Source organism: Phyllostomus hastatus, unplaced genomic scaffold, assembly GCF_019186645.2.
Source record: "Phyllostomus hastatus isolate PE091 unplaced genomic scaffold, TTU_PhHast_1.1 phas_contig_62, whole genome shotgun sequence".
In the NCBI taxonomy this organism is placed as follows: domain Eukaryota; kingdom Metazoa; phylum Chordata; class Mammalia; order Chiroptera; family Phyllostomidae; genus Phyllostomus; species Phyllostomus hastatus.
The window spans coordinates 15,178,371-15,192,357 of record NW_025333921.1 but is presented as its reverse complement, the minus strand read 5'-3'; the positions used below and the strand labels follow the sequence as shown (position 1 = coordinate 15,192,357).

The 13,987-nt window shown below is 35.7% G+C and overlaps 1 protein-coding gene across 3 annotated transcripts in view; it reads left to right on the top strand.

Annotated features, from left to right (window-relative positions):
- UACA (uveal autoantigen with coiled-coil domains and ankyrin repeats) overlaps nucleotides 1–13,987 on the top strand; it is a 93,997-nt gene that overhangs the window by 26,766 nt on the left and 53,244 nt on the right. Inside the window, exon 1 of one of the 3 annotated variants that reach the window (XM_045848518.1) lies at nucleotides 4,043–4,061. The exons of 1 other annotated variant lie outside the window; for it this stretch is intronic. Coding sequence is in view for 1 of the 2 variants with exons in the window: in XM_045848517.1 (XP_045704473.1) it covers nucleotides 13,167–13,205 (39 nt within the window). In the remaining variant the exon portion in view is untranslated. Of the gene's footprint in view, nucleotides 1–4,042; nucleotides 4,062–12,798; nucleotides 13,206–13,987 lie in introns of those variants that run through there. One more of the 3 variants, XM_045848517.1, reaches the window with a different exon arrangement.

The window sequence follows — 13,987 nt, the reverse complement described above, 5'->3', positions numbered from 1 at the left end:
TGTAAATACAGAGAGTACTTTCTAATAAGTGTCATAGTGAGGCAGAAAATTTGCTTGATCACAACTACTAAACTAGGTATATTTTGGCTACAGATAATTAAGCATCTAAAACAAGGATTGGCAAACTATGACCCACTGCCTGTTTTTATAGATATAACTGTATTGGAACATAGCCTTGCTTACTTTTTATATTTTTTGTTTACAGCAGTTTTCATTCTACAGTGGCAGAATAGTTACAACAGAGTTGAGTAGCTGAAATAGAGATCACATGACCTGCAAATCCTAAAATATTTATTTTTCTAACCCTTTTCAGAGACTGTTTGCCAGCCCTCAAAGAATACATAGAAAAGGCACTTGTGGTTCTTACTCTGTCATTGTTCTGGCTTAGTGTTTCCATTTAAATATGGATGTATACTCATTAAATATTACAATAGCAATGTTTTATTGTTTAAAGCCATAAATTGTATTAGATTCATAAAAATTAATAATGTCTTCATTTTTTTATTGCGTAGCTATTCAGATTTTCTTTTAGTCACCGTGCGTTCTGTTTTGGTGGATAAAATACTTTTCTTTTTTTAAAATTTTATTTTTAATTGTTGTTCAAGTACAATTTTCTAATTTTTACTCCCATCCCAGCCCACCCACCCAGCCCTCCCCACCTTCCTCCCATTTCTATCCACCCCTAGTTTTTGTCCATGTGTCCTTTACACTTGTTCCTGTAAACTCTTCCCCTTTTCCCCTGAAATTCCCCTGAAATTCCCTCCCCTCTCCCTTCTAGACACTGTCAGCCTGTTGTCTATTTCATTGTCTTTGTGGTGGATAAAATATATATGAATATTATTAATTTTTAAATGAATACTTATATATCTTTGGGAATGAAGAGAGTACTTTTTCTATAATGTTTTATCAGCTTTCAGTTGTTACAATTACAGATTTCAATGTATGTGTCTATTGTCCTTTGAGGCAATAAAAAGTATATTTCACTTTTTAGATAATGAATAAAATATGTAAACTTATTTCTCAATTTGATTGCTCTTGTATGTCTATAAAATTGAATTAGACTATAAAATGTATTTGTTTTCTAACCAAAGAATAAATTGCAGGTTTAGTTAATGGAGGGAGTCTAGGCTGTGGATTCAGACAGTCCTAGGTTTTAATTTAGTGGCTTAAAACAACAGCTATTTTATTTGGTGCTACCTTCATGGGTTAGCAGTTTGGTCTGGGCTCTGTTGTTGGTTGTTCCTCTGGTCTTGTTTGAGGTTACTCCTATGTCTCTGTCAGCTGGTAGCTCCTCTAGGGTTGGGTGGTTTCAGGTGGCCACACTCTTATATCTGGCACTTTATGCTCGCTGGCGCAGCCTACTGGCTGAGCTCTTTCTCTTTCAAGATCTCTAATGTCTAGTTAGCTAGCTTGTTCATGCTGTGCAACACTGTCCCAAGAGGATGCTCACACCTATCCTCAGAAGTCCTACAATAACACTCCTGTATTCTCTTTGTCAAAATAAGTTACAGGGCCATCCCAGATTTAACGGATGAGGAAATAAACGCCGTCTTTTGGTAGCAGGCGCGGCAGTCACATTGCAAAGTGATGGACTTACAGGAGTGAAAAGAATTAATAGCAGCTGTGCAGCGCACCTCCATAAATTGCTCAGTTTCTTTATGCCCCGTTGGAAAGTAGAAATAGCAATATGACTTAAAGAGTTCTTCTTATCGTTTAACAATTATGTATATAAAGTACTTAGAAGCATTTCTTAATTCTGAAATTGAATTCTGATTTTAATTTCTGTTTGTTATACACCTAAGTAGCATAAGAGTATGAATTTTTTCTTCTTATTAATTTGGCCAAGTAGTTTTAACTTATTAAGACTGACTGGAAGGAAATGTGTAGAACGGCTGTGTGAGAAGAGTCATACATCTGTGCACACCTATTCTTCATGTAATAAGTACAAAGAAGAGCAGCAATTAACTTTTAATGTCTTTATAGAAATGTACATTTTCCTATAACCCTCTGTTTTTATACACATATCTTTATATTTTCCATTTAAAAATGTAAAGATTATTAGCTTGTAGTGTAAGGTTTGTTATCAGTTTAATTCTTGAAGAGTCTTTTGAGTCCTAGCAAACATATTTTTGTTTAGTTAGTTTTTTTCAAAGCCAAGAAAAAATAGAAAGTCAAAGGAACAAAAATATCTCTTACTTTTTTATTGTGGTCATTTATAAGCGTATCTGTTTTTGCATTGTCGGGAACATGGAAGGCTTCCTAAATCTGTTCTGTATTGAGGTATGTGTGTGTCAGACATTGGCAAAAATGTTTGTTAAAATTCATGAAAAGTATTCTGTTCATTGGTGTATGATGTCGGGTGGGGTACAAATGTAACAGACCCGCCTTCATTTTTACCTTTGTATTTTAAAAATTTTACTGCTGACATTTAGGTATTTTAAGAACTCTAATTTGAATACTTTTTTTCTATAAAATATTCTAAGGATAAATCTTATATTTATTTTTTCCCAAATAACTGATTGCTTAACATTTTAAAGGGGATATTAAATGAAATCTTACTTATCCAGCCTGAGAGGGCTGTTCTTGTGTGATACACATTATAATTTGTTGTGTTTAAGACCCATGTGTATATTCACTTTGGAATTTACTGCTGCTTCTAGCGAGGAAGGTGAAATTAGTAATATTACAGAAAAATGAGACATTAAAATTGGAGAGACCATTTCCTGTCTATATTTTTAATAAACTCCTTTGGTGTCTAGACAGATCTAATAAAGGAACAAATACCTGCACTAGGGAGGTCAGACAGTCTGGTATTCTACAACAGACTAGAATAGCAGCAGATTGGATGGCTAGGAAGTCTTAGTAAAACAGTGCTTTCTGAGTCTTTCCGACCCCAGTTCTTTATGAAGTTTTTTTTTTCAGATTTCATAGCTACCTTCTGTCCTGAAGATGTTAGATTAATTATTTAAATCATCATCATCATCATCATCATCATCATCATCATTATTATCTTTTTGTCCTTGACATTTTTATAGAGAGAAATACAGTAAAATGGGATGAAGCCTTTTACTGTTTTGGTCAGAAAGATGATTGATGCAATATAATTTGCCCTTTCCTCTATTTGTCCATTGGATGCTAACTACATGCCTTCTGATCATAAAGTGGAAGGCTTGAGAGGATAAGAGGAGTGGATGGGGCAAAATTAAAAAGGATAAGGAAAAAACAGGGAAAAGTCAAATGTTGGTGAGAAAGAAGCTGGTTGAACAGCTTTTGTTTTCCTGGTTTATTTTAACATTTTTCTTTTTCTATTACGTAAGTTCAAATTTGCTGTTATATAAGAGGGAGGAATAAATAACCTTTGGACGAAGTGGAATGGGGCAACTATTTCTAATTACCAACAATCCAGTGAACTGTTGAACAGTTCTTAATTGTGGAGCCTAATCTTCAAGGAATGTGTATGCTTGGTGAGCTTTGCTTTCTGCTCTTTGCCCAGTTTTCAGTTGTGGTAGAGCTTGTCTCTTGTTTAATAATGGGGGATGTTGATAATTGTAGGGTACTGTAGAAGCCTGTTGTAATACTTTGTTTCAATTAGGTGTTCAAGGAATTTGCCTAAACATACATGTTGTTTAGTTTTTATTTAGGATTTTTTTCCCCTTGGAAAAGATTCATTCTTTTTCTTGAAGAGGCTTATCTTGAGGATGTAATTGTGAAATTCTGTTCTTCTTGGAGTGCTATTTTTCTTTTAAGGTAGATTTTTAAGTGTAGTTCATTGCAAAGTTTGCTCAGATCTTTAGGTCTGAGGAATGTGATGGAGATTATGATATATATTATGGTAAAATTAATTTTATAAATATTTCAAGGCAAGTTAAGATTTAGTACTTATTATTCAATGTAAATTTTTAAAATATTTTATTTATTTATTTTTAGACAGAGGGGAAGAGAGGGAGACAAACATCAATATTTGGTTGCTTCTTACACGCCCCATACCACCAGGGAACCTGGCCTGCAACCCAGGCGTGTGCCCCGACTGGGAATTGAACTGGTGACCCTTTGGTTCGCAGGTCAGTGCTCAATCTACTGAGCCACACCAGCTGGGGCTCAATGTAAATTTTTAGAAACAAAAGCAGAATAGTATGTTGAGATGAATACTTTTTTTAGACTTAATTCTAAAGTGGCCAAAAGAACCTTATGAGGAAAAGCTGCCTTAGTTCCCGAAGAAGTACCTTTTGAAATGTTTTTATGAGAAAACTGGGAAATCCCACAGTTTAGTGCCAGCCTCTCCACACCCTCATCATATTTTGTGGTCCTTCAGACTCCTTATGTGTCAGCTGTGCTGACCTTCTCTCAAGCATGCCAGCCTCTTTTCACTAGTTCCCTCTGCAATGTAAATTTTCACTGGCTGGCTCTTCCTTTTTAAGCAAATACAATGATCAGTATCACTCTCTTAGAGCTTTCCAGGTTATGCAACCTAACAGTTTATCCCCAGTCTTCCCACAATGTCTCCCCTAGTCTCACCTGATAGTTTTTCTTAGTCTTCACCCTATCATTTCCCCATCAGAACACCAAATTCCATTATGTTTGTATATGGCCTTGATGGTGGTGATGGTTTCACTGGTATGTACTCATCCCCAAACTCACTGTATCAATGTAAGTACAGCTTTTTACATGTCAAACCCGTCTCAGTGAAGTTGTTTATGAAAAGAGACTTTGGCTGTCTTGTTCATTACTATATCCCCAGTGACATACAAGACACGTAGTAGGTGCTTCATAAAAGTTTGCATATGCAAATGTGTAAGTTTTCATTCTTTTTTTTTTCTTTTGATGTAAAGGACATCTGTTTATGGTGTTTAAATATTTTAAAGATATGTGCATTTTTATAGTAAAGATTTATTTTCAGATGATTAGAAAAATGGAAATGGCTTGATTAGTGGGAAACAGCTTAATTAGTGCAAGGCACTGGACAAGAAATCATAACAACAGCATTCTCTAATTATTCTGCCACTAACTCTAATTGCCTTATAGTGGACCAAGTTCCATAATCTCCTAGCGATTAAGTTTCAGCCTATAGTGCATGAGAAATGATGTTAATGTTTGTGCGATAGTGGGGCAACACTGTTCAGAGACTGTAGACCCTGTTAAGCAATTACTCTTTATCCTGCAAGAAAAACTACCAAAAGATTTTAAGTGAGGTGGGACAGGAAGCGAGTGGTAGTGGTGGCGGTGTGATTGGGTTCCCATTTTGGACAAATCACTCTGGCTGCTTTGTGGAGAACATAGGGCAAGGGGCTGGAAGGTATATGGACAGGAACTTCAGTAGATTAATGCAGTCATCCTGATGAGGGATGGTGCTAACTTGAAACAGAGTAATGTGGATGGGGGTGGAGCTGAGCAGATGGATTTGAGTAATAATGGGGAGGTGGAATCACCAGGACTCAGTGACAGAAGACCAAGAAGACTGATTTCCAGGTTTCTGTCTTGTACAACTAGATGGATCATGGTGTCATTTGCTATGTTGGTGAAATTTGGAAAAGGATCAGATTTCAGGAGGAAGAACATGTTTTTGTTTTGGGACATGGAGATACTTTTAGGACACTAAAGATGAATTGTCAATAAGGTAATTGAACACATGGGCCTGGACCTCAGAGAAGTCTGGGTTGCAGATGTATGTGAGTCATTCGTGTATAGATTTTTAACGGACATGCATGAACATGAATGTGAAGTGCTTTGTAAATCATAAAGGGCTGTGGCTTGTGTTTGTAGTTTCATAATTTTTGGTGCTATTTCAAACTTGGTGATTTTCTACTCATCTCTTAGATGTTTTACTCATTTTTTTCTATAAAACTTTTCTGATTTTCTCTTTTTTGAACTACTTCCATCCCTTACATGTAATGATCATGGTATTATCGCAGTGTATTATGATTATGTGCATGTTTGTGTACATCTGTCTGTCTTTTTAAACTGCGAGCTCAGTTGGAAGAAGGTGGCTGGGTTTTATTCCTGTGAGCTGCCTTAGGCCAGGTCTCATGTCTGCTTTGTTTCCTGTGGTATATCCACACCCAACATGTGATACCCAACATGTGACACACCCATACCAAAAGATTGTGCGTATATGAATGTTGAGTGAAGTATTTCTATCCCTTTACACATAGATGTTCAGTGAATTTTTATATTTATTGAACAAATTTTCCAATTGTCTCGCTGTTGTTTATTACTTATTTTATTAACATTATGTAAAAGACAAAGGTCTCTTGCTGCTTCTCTTTAGCTATATTAAGGGTCTTTTATCTTGGTGTTCATTCATGGACTTTATATTTGAGAGAGATCACTGAACACCCTAAAAATAAATGTAAATTTGTCATAATATTTGTACTCATATATAATTTTAAAAAGAGGGTCCATTGTTTTCATCAGATTCTTGATGGGGCCCATGGTACCAAAATTATTAAGATCTGTGAGTCAGATACTTTTGTTCAGCATGATTCCTTTTGGTTTTAAACAGTTTTCTGTGAAATTTTTGCTGTCATCTTGTGTGCGTGTGTATATATACATATATATATATAGATATAGATATAGATAGATAGATAATGTATCAAAAGTTGACTTTGGGCTAAAACTGGTCATCAAATCATTTTAGCTGTGATCTGTTGAGTCCATCCTTTAAACATAGTGTTTTATATGTATTTGCATGTATTTTTAAAGTCTGCCTGTTTTTTGCATCAATAAATTTCTCCTCATGAAACCTAATCTAAATATTGAATAAGTGAAGCAACTGTTGGACTCATTTAGGTTTAAAAAAAATCTTGATTAGACCTTTTAACAGAAAAGAGATTAGAGGTTAATACACAAAATTTTTAATAATAGTCTTCTGCATGGTGGAACTATAGTTCATCTCTTTTCATGTATAAATTTAAATACATTGCAGTTTTTCTGCACTGAACATGAATTACTTTTGAATTTTTTAAATTTCCTTTTTTCTGAAAAAGTTATGAATTTATAATTGATGTTAATATGAGTTATCACTGTTAAATTTTTTAAGTATTTCCTTTATGTTGATTTAGTGTTTAAAGTTAACATCCAGTTAGGTCTCTACCTAGTGAAATAATTACTTTATGTTAGAATGTTATATTTATTCTCTAGAAAAATCTATATTTTGACTCTCTTTTAAAGAAATATTTTGTTTATTTATTAGAGTGATGGGAAGGGAGGGAGAAAGAGAGGGAGAGAAACACTGATATATGAGAGAAACATCAGTTGGTTGCTTGTCGCATGTCCCCAACTGGGGGCCCAGCCAGTTGGGGTGCAGCGTACCACCCAGGCATGTGCTCTGCTTGGGAAGTGAACCAGCAGCCTTTCAGTTTACAGGCCGGTGCTCAGCTCACTTGAGCCACATCAACTAGGGCTGTATTTTGAGTCTTACCAAAGGTACTTTGGCTTGCTGCATTCTGAGTTTGATGAATATCTCCTTTTCAAACTAATGCAATGTCCTAGTATAGAAGTATATTCATTATAATAAATAGTATACATTAATGCTCCTTAAAAATCTTACTGCTTCTTTTTAGAATGTTTTCACTAGCTACCATGGGCTTATCTTACAAGTACATGATTGTGGACTCACCAAGATATGTTGAAATGTCATTAGCTTCATTCTAATCCAGAGAGAATTGAGCACATCCTGTTGCATTTCCTGCTATATAAATGAGTCAGTGACGGGCCTTGGTGATAAGCATGTAATGTAGTTTAACATTTTATACATCAACCAGATTTATTGGACCACATATCAAAAGTGCATGAAATATACAGAAGGGGAGAGAGTAATTTAGTAAATGATCCCTGATGAACCTGTAACTCAGCTTTAACAATTATTAACCTATGGCTAACCTTATTTCATGTATACCCTGACCTACTTGATTGTGTTTAAAAATTGTTAACTCATATTAATTACGCTAACGATACTATGAGAGATTATATTTCTTTTGTTTCATTTTTTAAAGGATTTTATTTACCCATTCTTAGAGAGAGGGGAAAGGGAGAAAGGGAGAGAACCATCAGTGTGCAAGAGAAACATCAATTGGTTGTCTCTCGCACACCCCCAACTAGGGACCTGGCTTGCAACTCAGGTGTTTGTCCTGACTGGGAATTGAACCAGTGACCTTTTGGTTCACAGGTCAGTGATCAACCCACTGAGCTACTCCAGCTAGGACTCATTATTTTTATTTTTAATTGTGGTAAAAACATACAGGTTACCATTTTAACCATTTTTAGTTGTACAGTTCAGTAGTGTTAACTACAGCATGTTCATATTGTACAGTTGATCACCAGGTTTTTTTGATCTTGCAAACCTGAAATGCTATACCCGTTAAACAACAACTCACCATTTCCCTCTTACCCGAGTGCCTGGTAACCACCATTCTCCCTTTTGTTTCTATGAATTTGACATTCAGATATATCATATAGGTGGAACCATACACTATTTGTGATTTTGGGACTAGTGCATTTCACTGTCCTCAACATACACTCATGTTGTAGCACGTAACAGAATTTCCTTTCTTTTTTATAGCTCAATACTATTCCATTAGATGTATATACCACATTTTGTTTATCTCGTCATCTATCAACTGACACACTTAGATTGCTGCCAGTTCTTGGTTATTGTAAATATGTTGCTGTGGACCTGAGTATGCAAGTGCCTGTTTAAGACCCTGCTTTCAGTTCTTTCAGATATATACCCCAAAGAGGGATTGCTGGATCATATGATGATTCTATTTTTAACTTTTTAAGGAACTGCCATCCTGTTTTTTATAGTAGCTGTACCATATTTTATTCCTGCCAACAGTGCACAAGGGTTCCAATTTTCTCCACATCCTTAGCAACCCTTAATATTTTCTGTTTTTTGTTTTTTTTTTTGTTATAGTAGCCATCCTAATGAGTGTAAAGTGATAACTTGTTATGATTTTGATTTGCATTTTTCTTATAATTAATGATGTTAATCATCTTTTTATATGCTTGTTGGCCACTTGGATGTCATCTTTGAAGAAATGTCTATTCAAGGCCTTTGTCCATTTTTAAATTGGGTTGTTTCTCTGTTATTCAGTTGTTAGAGTCCTTTATATATTCTGCATACTAGCCCTTATGTAATGGGAGAGATATTTTCTCCCATTACATAAGTTGCCTTTTCACTATGTTAGTTACATCTTTTGATTACCTTGATGATGTTCCATGTGTCCATTTTTGCTTTTGCTTTTGGTGTTACATCTAAGAAATCACTGTCAAATCCAATGTCATGAAGCTTTTCCCTATATTTTCTTTTAGGAGTTTTATAATTGGATCTTAAATTTAGGTCTTGCCCTGGCTGGTGTAGCTCAGTGAATTGAGTTCTGGCCTGTGGAGCAAAGGGTCACTGATTTGATTCCCAATCAGGGCACATGCCTGGGTTGCAGGTCAGGTCCCCTGTGGGGGGCATGTGAGAGGTAACCACACATTAATGTTTCTCTTCCTCTCTTTCTTCCTTCCTTCTCCTCTGTCTAAAAATAAATAAATAAAATCTTTAAAACAAAGGAAATAAAATCAGTTTAAAAAATAATAAATTTAGGTCTTTAATCATTTTGAATTATTTTGTGTATGGTATAAGACAGCTTCACTCTTGTGTGTGTGAATATACAGTTTCCCAGCACCATATGTTGAAGAGACTATCCTTCCCCCATTGAGTGGCTTTAGCACTTCTGTTGAAGATCATTTGACCATATATATGAGGGTTTATCTTTGGGCTCTCTATTTTTTTTTCACAGATTCATGTAGCTTCTTTATGCTAGTGCCACACTGTTTTAATTACTATGCCTTTGTAAGATGTTTTGAAATCAAGAAGTGATTTTGGCCCTGGCTGGCGTAGCTCAGTGGATTGAGCGCGGGCTGTGAACCAAAGCATCGCAGGTTCGATTCCCAGTCAGGGCACATGCCTGGGTTGCAGGCCACAGCCCCCAGCAACCGCACATTGATGTTTCTCTCTCTCTCTCTTTCTCCCTCCCTTCCCTCTCTAAAAATAAATAAATAAAATCTTTTTTAAAAAAAGAAGTGATTTTGAAGTCATTCGACTTTGCTTTTGTTTTTCTAGGGTATTTGGCTGTTTGGATCCCCTTGAGATTCAATATGAATTTTAGGATAGATTTTTCTATTTCAGCAAAAAAATGAAAATTGGAATTTTGATAAGGACTGTTGAATCTATGTGATCACTTTAGGTAGTATTGAAATATTAACAATATTAAGTCTGCCAATTTATGAACACAATGTCTTTTCATTTATTTGTGTCTTTTCTAATTTCTTTCAACAATGTTTTTTAGTTTTGGTGTACAGCCTTTCATCTACTTGGTTAGTTATAGTCCCAATTATATTTTTTTGATGCTACTGTAAGTTAAATTGTTTTCTTAATTTTGTTTTTGGAGTATTTATTGTAAGCACATGGAAACAGTTGATTTTTGTGAGTTGATTTTGTGTGCTACAACTTTGCTGAATTCATTTATTTGTTTTAACAGTTTTTTTTCTTGTGGAATTTTTAGGGTTTTCTGTATACACATAAGATCAGATCATCCACAAACAGATAGTTTTACTTTGGATGCCTTTATTTACTTTTCTTGCCTAATTGCTCAGGTTAGGACTTCCAATACTATGCTGAATAAAAGAAGTGAGAGTCAAGCTTCCTTGCCTTGTTTCTGACCTTAGAGAAAAAATTCCAGTTTCTCACTATTGAACATGATTTTAGCTGTGTGCTTCTCATATATGGCATTCATTTTGTTGAGATAATTTTCTTCTATTTCTTGTTTGTTGAGTGTTTTTTTTGTTAAATCTTGTATAATACTTTTCCTATATTAATTGAGATAATCATATGATTTTCATCCTTAATTCTGTTAGTGTGGTATATTGCATTGCGATTTTCGTATGTAAATAAAATCTCATTTGGTCATGGTGTATAATGCTTTTAATGTGCTGTTGAATTCATTATTTTGAAGCAAGAATTAGACATGGGCAGTGAGCTAATGAACAGGCAAACATATGCTACAATGGCAGATACTGGTAAGTATTATGAAGAAAAGTAAAGCAGTGCAGGAAGATAAAGAGTGGCAGGGGTAGAATGGGCTGGGACTGTTTTGATACAGAGACTTGAGAAGCCTTCTAAGGAAGTGACGTTTGGGAAGAGCCTGAATAAAGGTGAAGGAAGAACCTCACGGGTACTGGAGACAGCAAAGGTGGGAGTTTACCTAGAGTTTTTGGGACATATCTGGGAAGGAGGTTGTGAGAGTAGGAGTAGGAGATTAAGTCACAGAGGCTGGGGAGGTCAGGACATCTGCAGTATAGGAGAGCATGAAAATTGTCACCTTAGCACGGACAGCTCCTTATATGGTTTTGAATACTTGTTACAGGTTTCCCCTTTTCTTGTTTCCTTTGCCGTTGCTGTCCTATTTGTAGAAAGAATGTGCTTGCTTTGTTAACAGAAGGACAGAGCCTGAGTTCTATTCCAGATTTCCTTTGAAGAAGGGTGAAACACAGTGGGTGGAGTCTCTGGGTCCAGCCAAGAATTCATTTTGATGTCTAATGGGATTTGAGAAAAAAAATCATTGTTTCAGAAATAATACATTATGTGTATGACCTTATATATATTTTATAATTAGAATATATACCCAATACTTTAAATTTAAATAGTGTGAAATGGATTTCTTGATGAAGTTTGTAACAGTTTTAACTAGCAGCATGATCTCTAGCATAGCAGTTAGCTTCTTCCTGTACTGTTGTGTTGGAAAGTTTTGCATTCCTGTGAAACATTTTTCCAAAATCTGTCTTTTTGGAGGAAGTATAAATTATTCTCATGTGTTGTGGCAATTAAAAGGTAAAAACACCCTGGAGCTTGCAGGTGTTCGTTCCGGTCCCTGATAATACAAGGAATGTTGGTACGAGTATTCTAAACATCATCGAGAATGTGGAGGAGTTATCTGCTTTGTCTCCAAGTGGAGTTTTATTTACAGTCCAGCTCAGTGTTTAATATACATTGGTCTCTTTTACTATTTAATCAGTTTGTTTTTTAATCCTTGAATCCTGATAATTTCATTGTCCACTGATAAAATATTTACTTGTCATATCAGGCAGGATGCTAAACTTGGAAATTAAGAGTACTGAGTTAAATATAAAATTTGTTGAAGCATATTCATCATAATGCAGTCTATTTAATGTCTTGGCAGCACCTCCGGCTCTTCTCATTTAACGTGTCAGGAGACAGACTGGCAGCAGTTGTAAACTGAACCTGGTTGTGTGTGGGAGACTGATGGGCTAGGAAGGAAAATGGCGAAAATTTGAAAGTGTTACCGTGTGTGTGTTTTCTTAAATTAAAGTGTGACACATTTGCTTAAAATAGAATTTTATATTCTGTGTATCAAGGCTATTATAAGTTCACTATGGATGGTCCTAAGGCTGAAACTGGTTTTAAATATCATTTTGTGGAATAACCAAATTTGACTCTTAAAAATATTGTCATAATGTCACACACATTGTTGTTTTGATACAATAAGCATATTTTATAATATGTTTGAATCATTGGTCCCCCAGTAGACCTGAAATGTATTACTCAGAGGAGAAGCATGCATTTACAGTATATTCTTAGCTGCTGCTTTCTGTCACTCAGCTGCCAAGTCCTATGGAATCTGAAATAGAACCTGACCAATGGGAGACAGTCTCCACACTGTTTACTGATGATTCGGATGTGGACTGTTTTATCATGCACCACAGCGTCGGTGCTGCAGTTTTGAGGCAGCAGGATGTAGAGTGCACTTCAAATTTTCCACCGGAGTCCCTGAAAGGGAACAGCTTTGAAAGACAGCCTCTGAAGAATAAGAAATAGGAGGAGTTACAGTACCTGACTTGGGGCTGCTCTTATTCAAGTTCTGCTCAGTGAAGAAGATAGTTTTCAAGCATTATGAAGGCGGAGAAGGATCCTGAAGATGAAGAAAATATCGTTAGAGATCCAAGCTAAGTACAGCACAGCATGAGGAGTGTAGAACAGGAAGAGTCGTAAAGAGAGGGACGAGGCACTAGTTAGGAGTTTGCAGGCTTGCTTTGTGAGCCACGGAGATTTGTAACTTAATGCGAAGTCGTTTAGTGTTAGCAAAAGAAACTAAATCCTGTCTATGATGAACTGCTGGTTTTCTTGTGCTCCTAAGAACAGAGTGGGTATCCGTGCCATCCAGTCTAACAAGATTTCTCTTTTAGGCTTTCTGAATTGTATTTGTTTAAAGCGTACTACTGTTTTATTAACTTTGGTTTCTTTGTCTTACGATATTGTTTTTGATTTATCCGATTAACAGATTGGTGTTCATATTAGAAAACAAAATTTCTTCTTTCTTTTTCTAGGTTTAAAAAGCTTATGATAGAATCTTAATAATTCAGCCGTATTTCTGTTAACGGACAGTGGAGCAGTGTGGAAAACCTGCTTGGTAGAGTAGAAGTGAAAACCACGTGATAATAAGAGACTACAGTCACCTCTAATTATTTTTTAAACAGCCTTACTTTTGGATTTTACCTTTTTTAGTGTTTTAAATAGCTTCTTTCTCCCCCAGCAAATTTACTTGGATTTAAAGTTAAGATTGTTTTAACTGCAAGAATAAGTTAATCAATTTAGATCTAGTATTTGTGTGACTTAATCCCTTAGGCATTTGAAAACAGTCTCCTAAACCTGCATCTCCTACCACTCTCTAAGTTGCTAAACCCTTTGTTTTGCTTTAAAGCTAAAGAAAGGGGGTACCTAACATGTAGTTTAGACTGAGCCAATAAGTAGGGTAGACTGAGCCAATAAGTAGGGCTGTCTCTACTCATGGTGGTCAGTTTGAATTGTTGAAGTCAGAAGGAAGGGGGTTATCTCCAAATTTGATGACTTTAGAGACAACAATTCTGAAGCCTGTGTAGATACCTGAACTAGATTCCACTGAAATACTACATTTCAGCAGTGGGT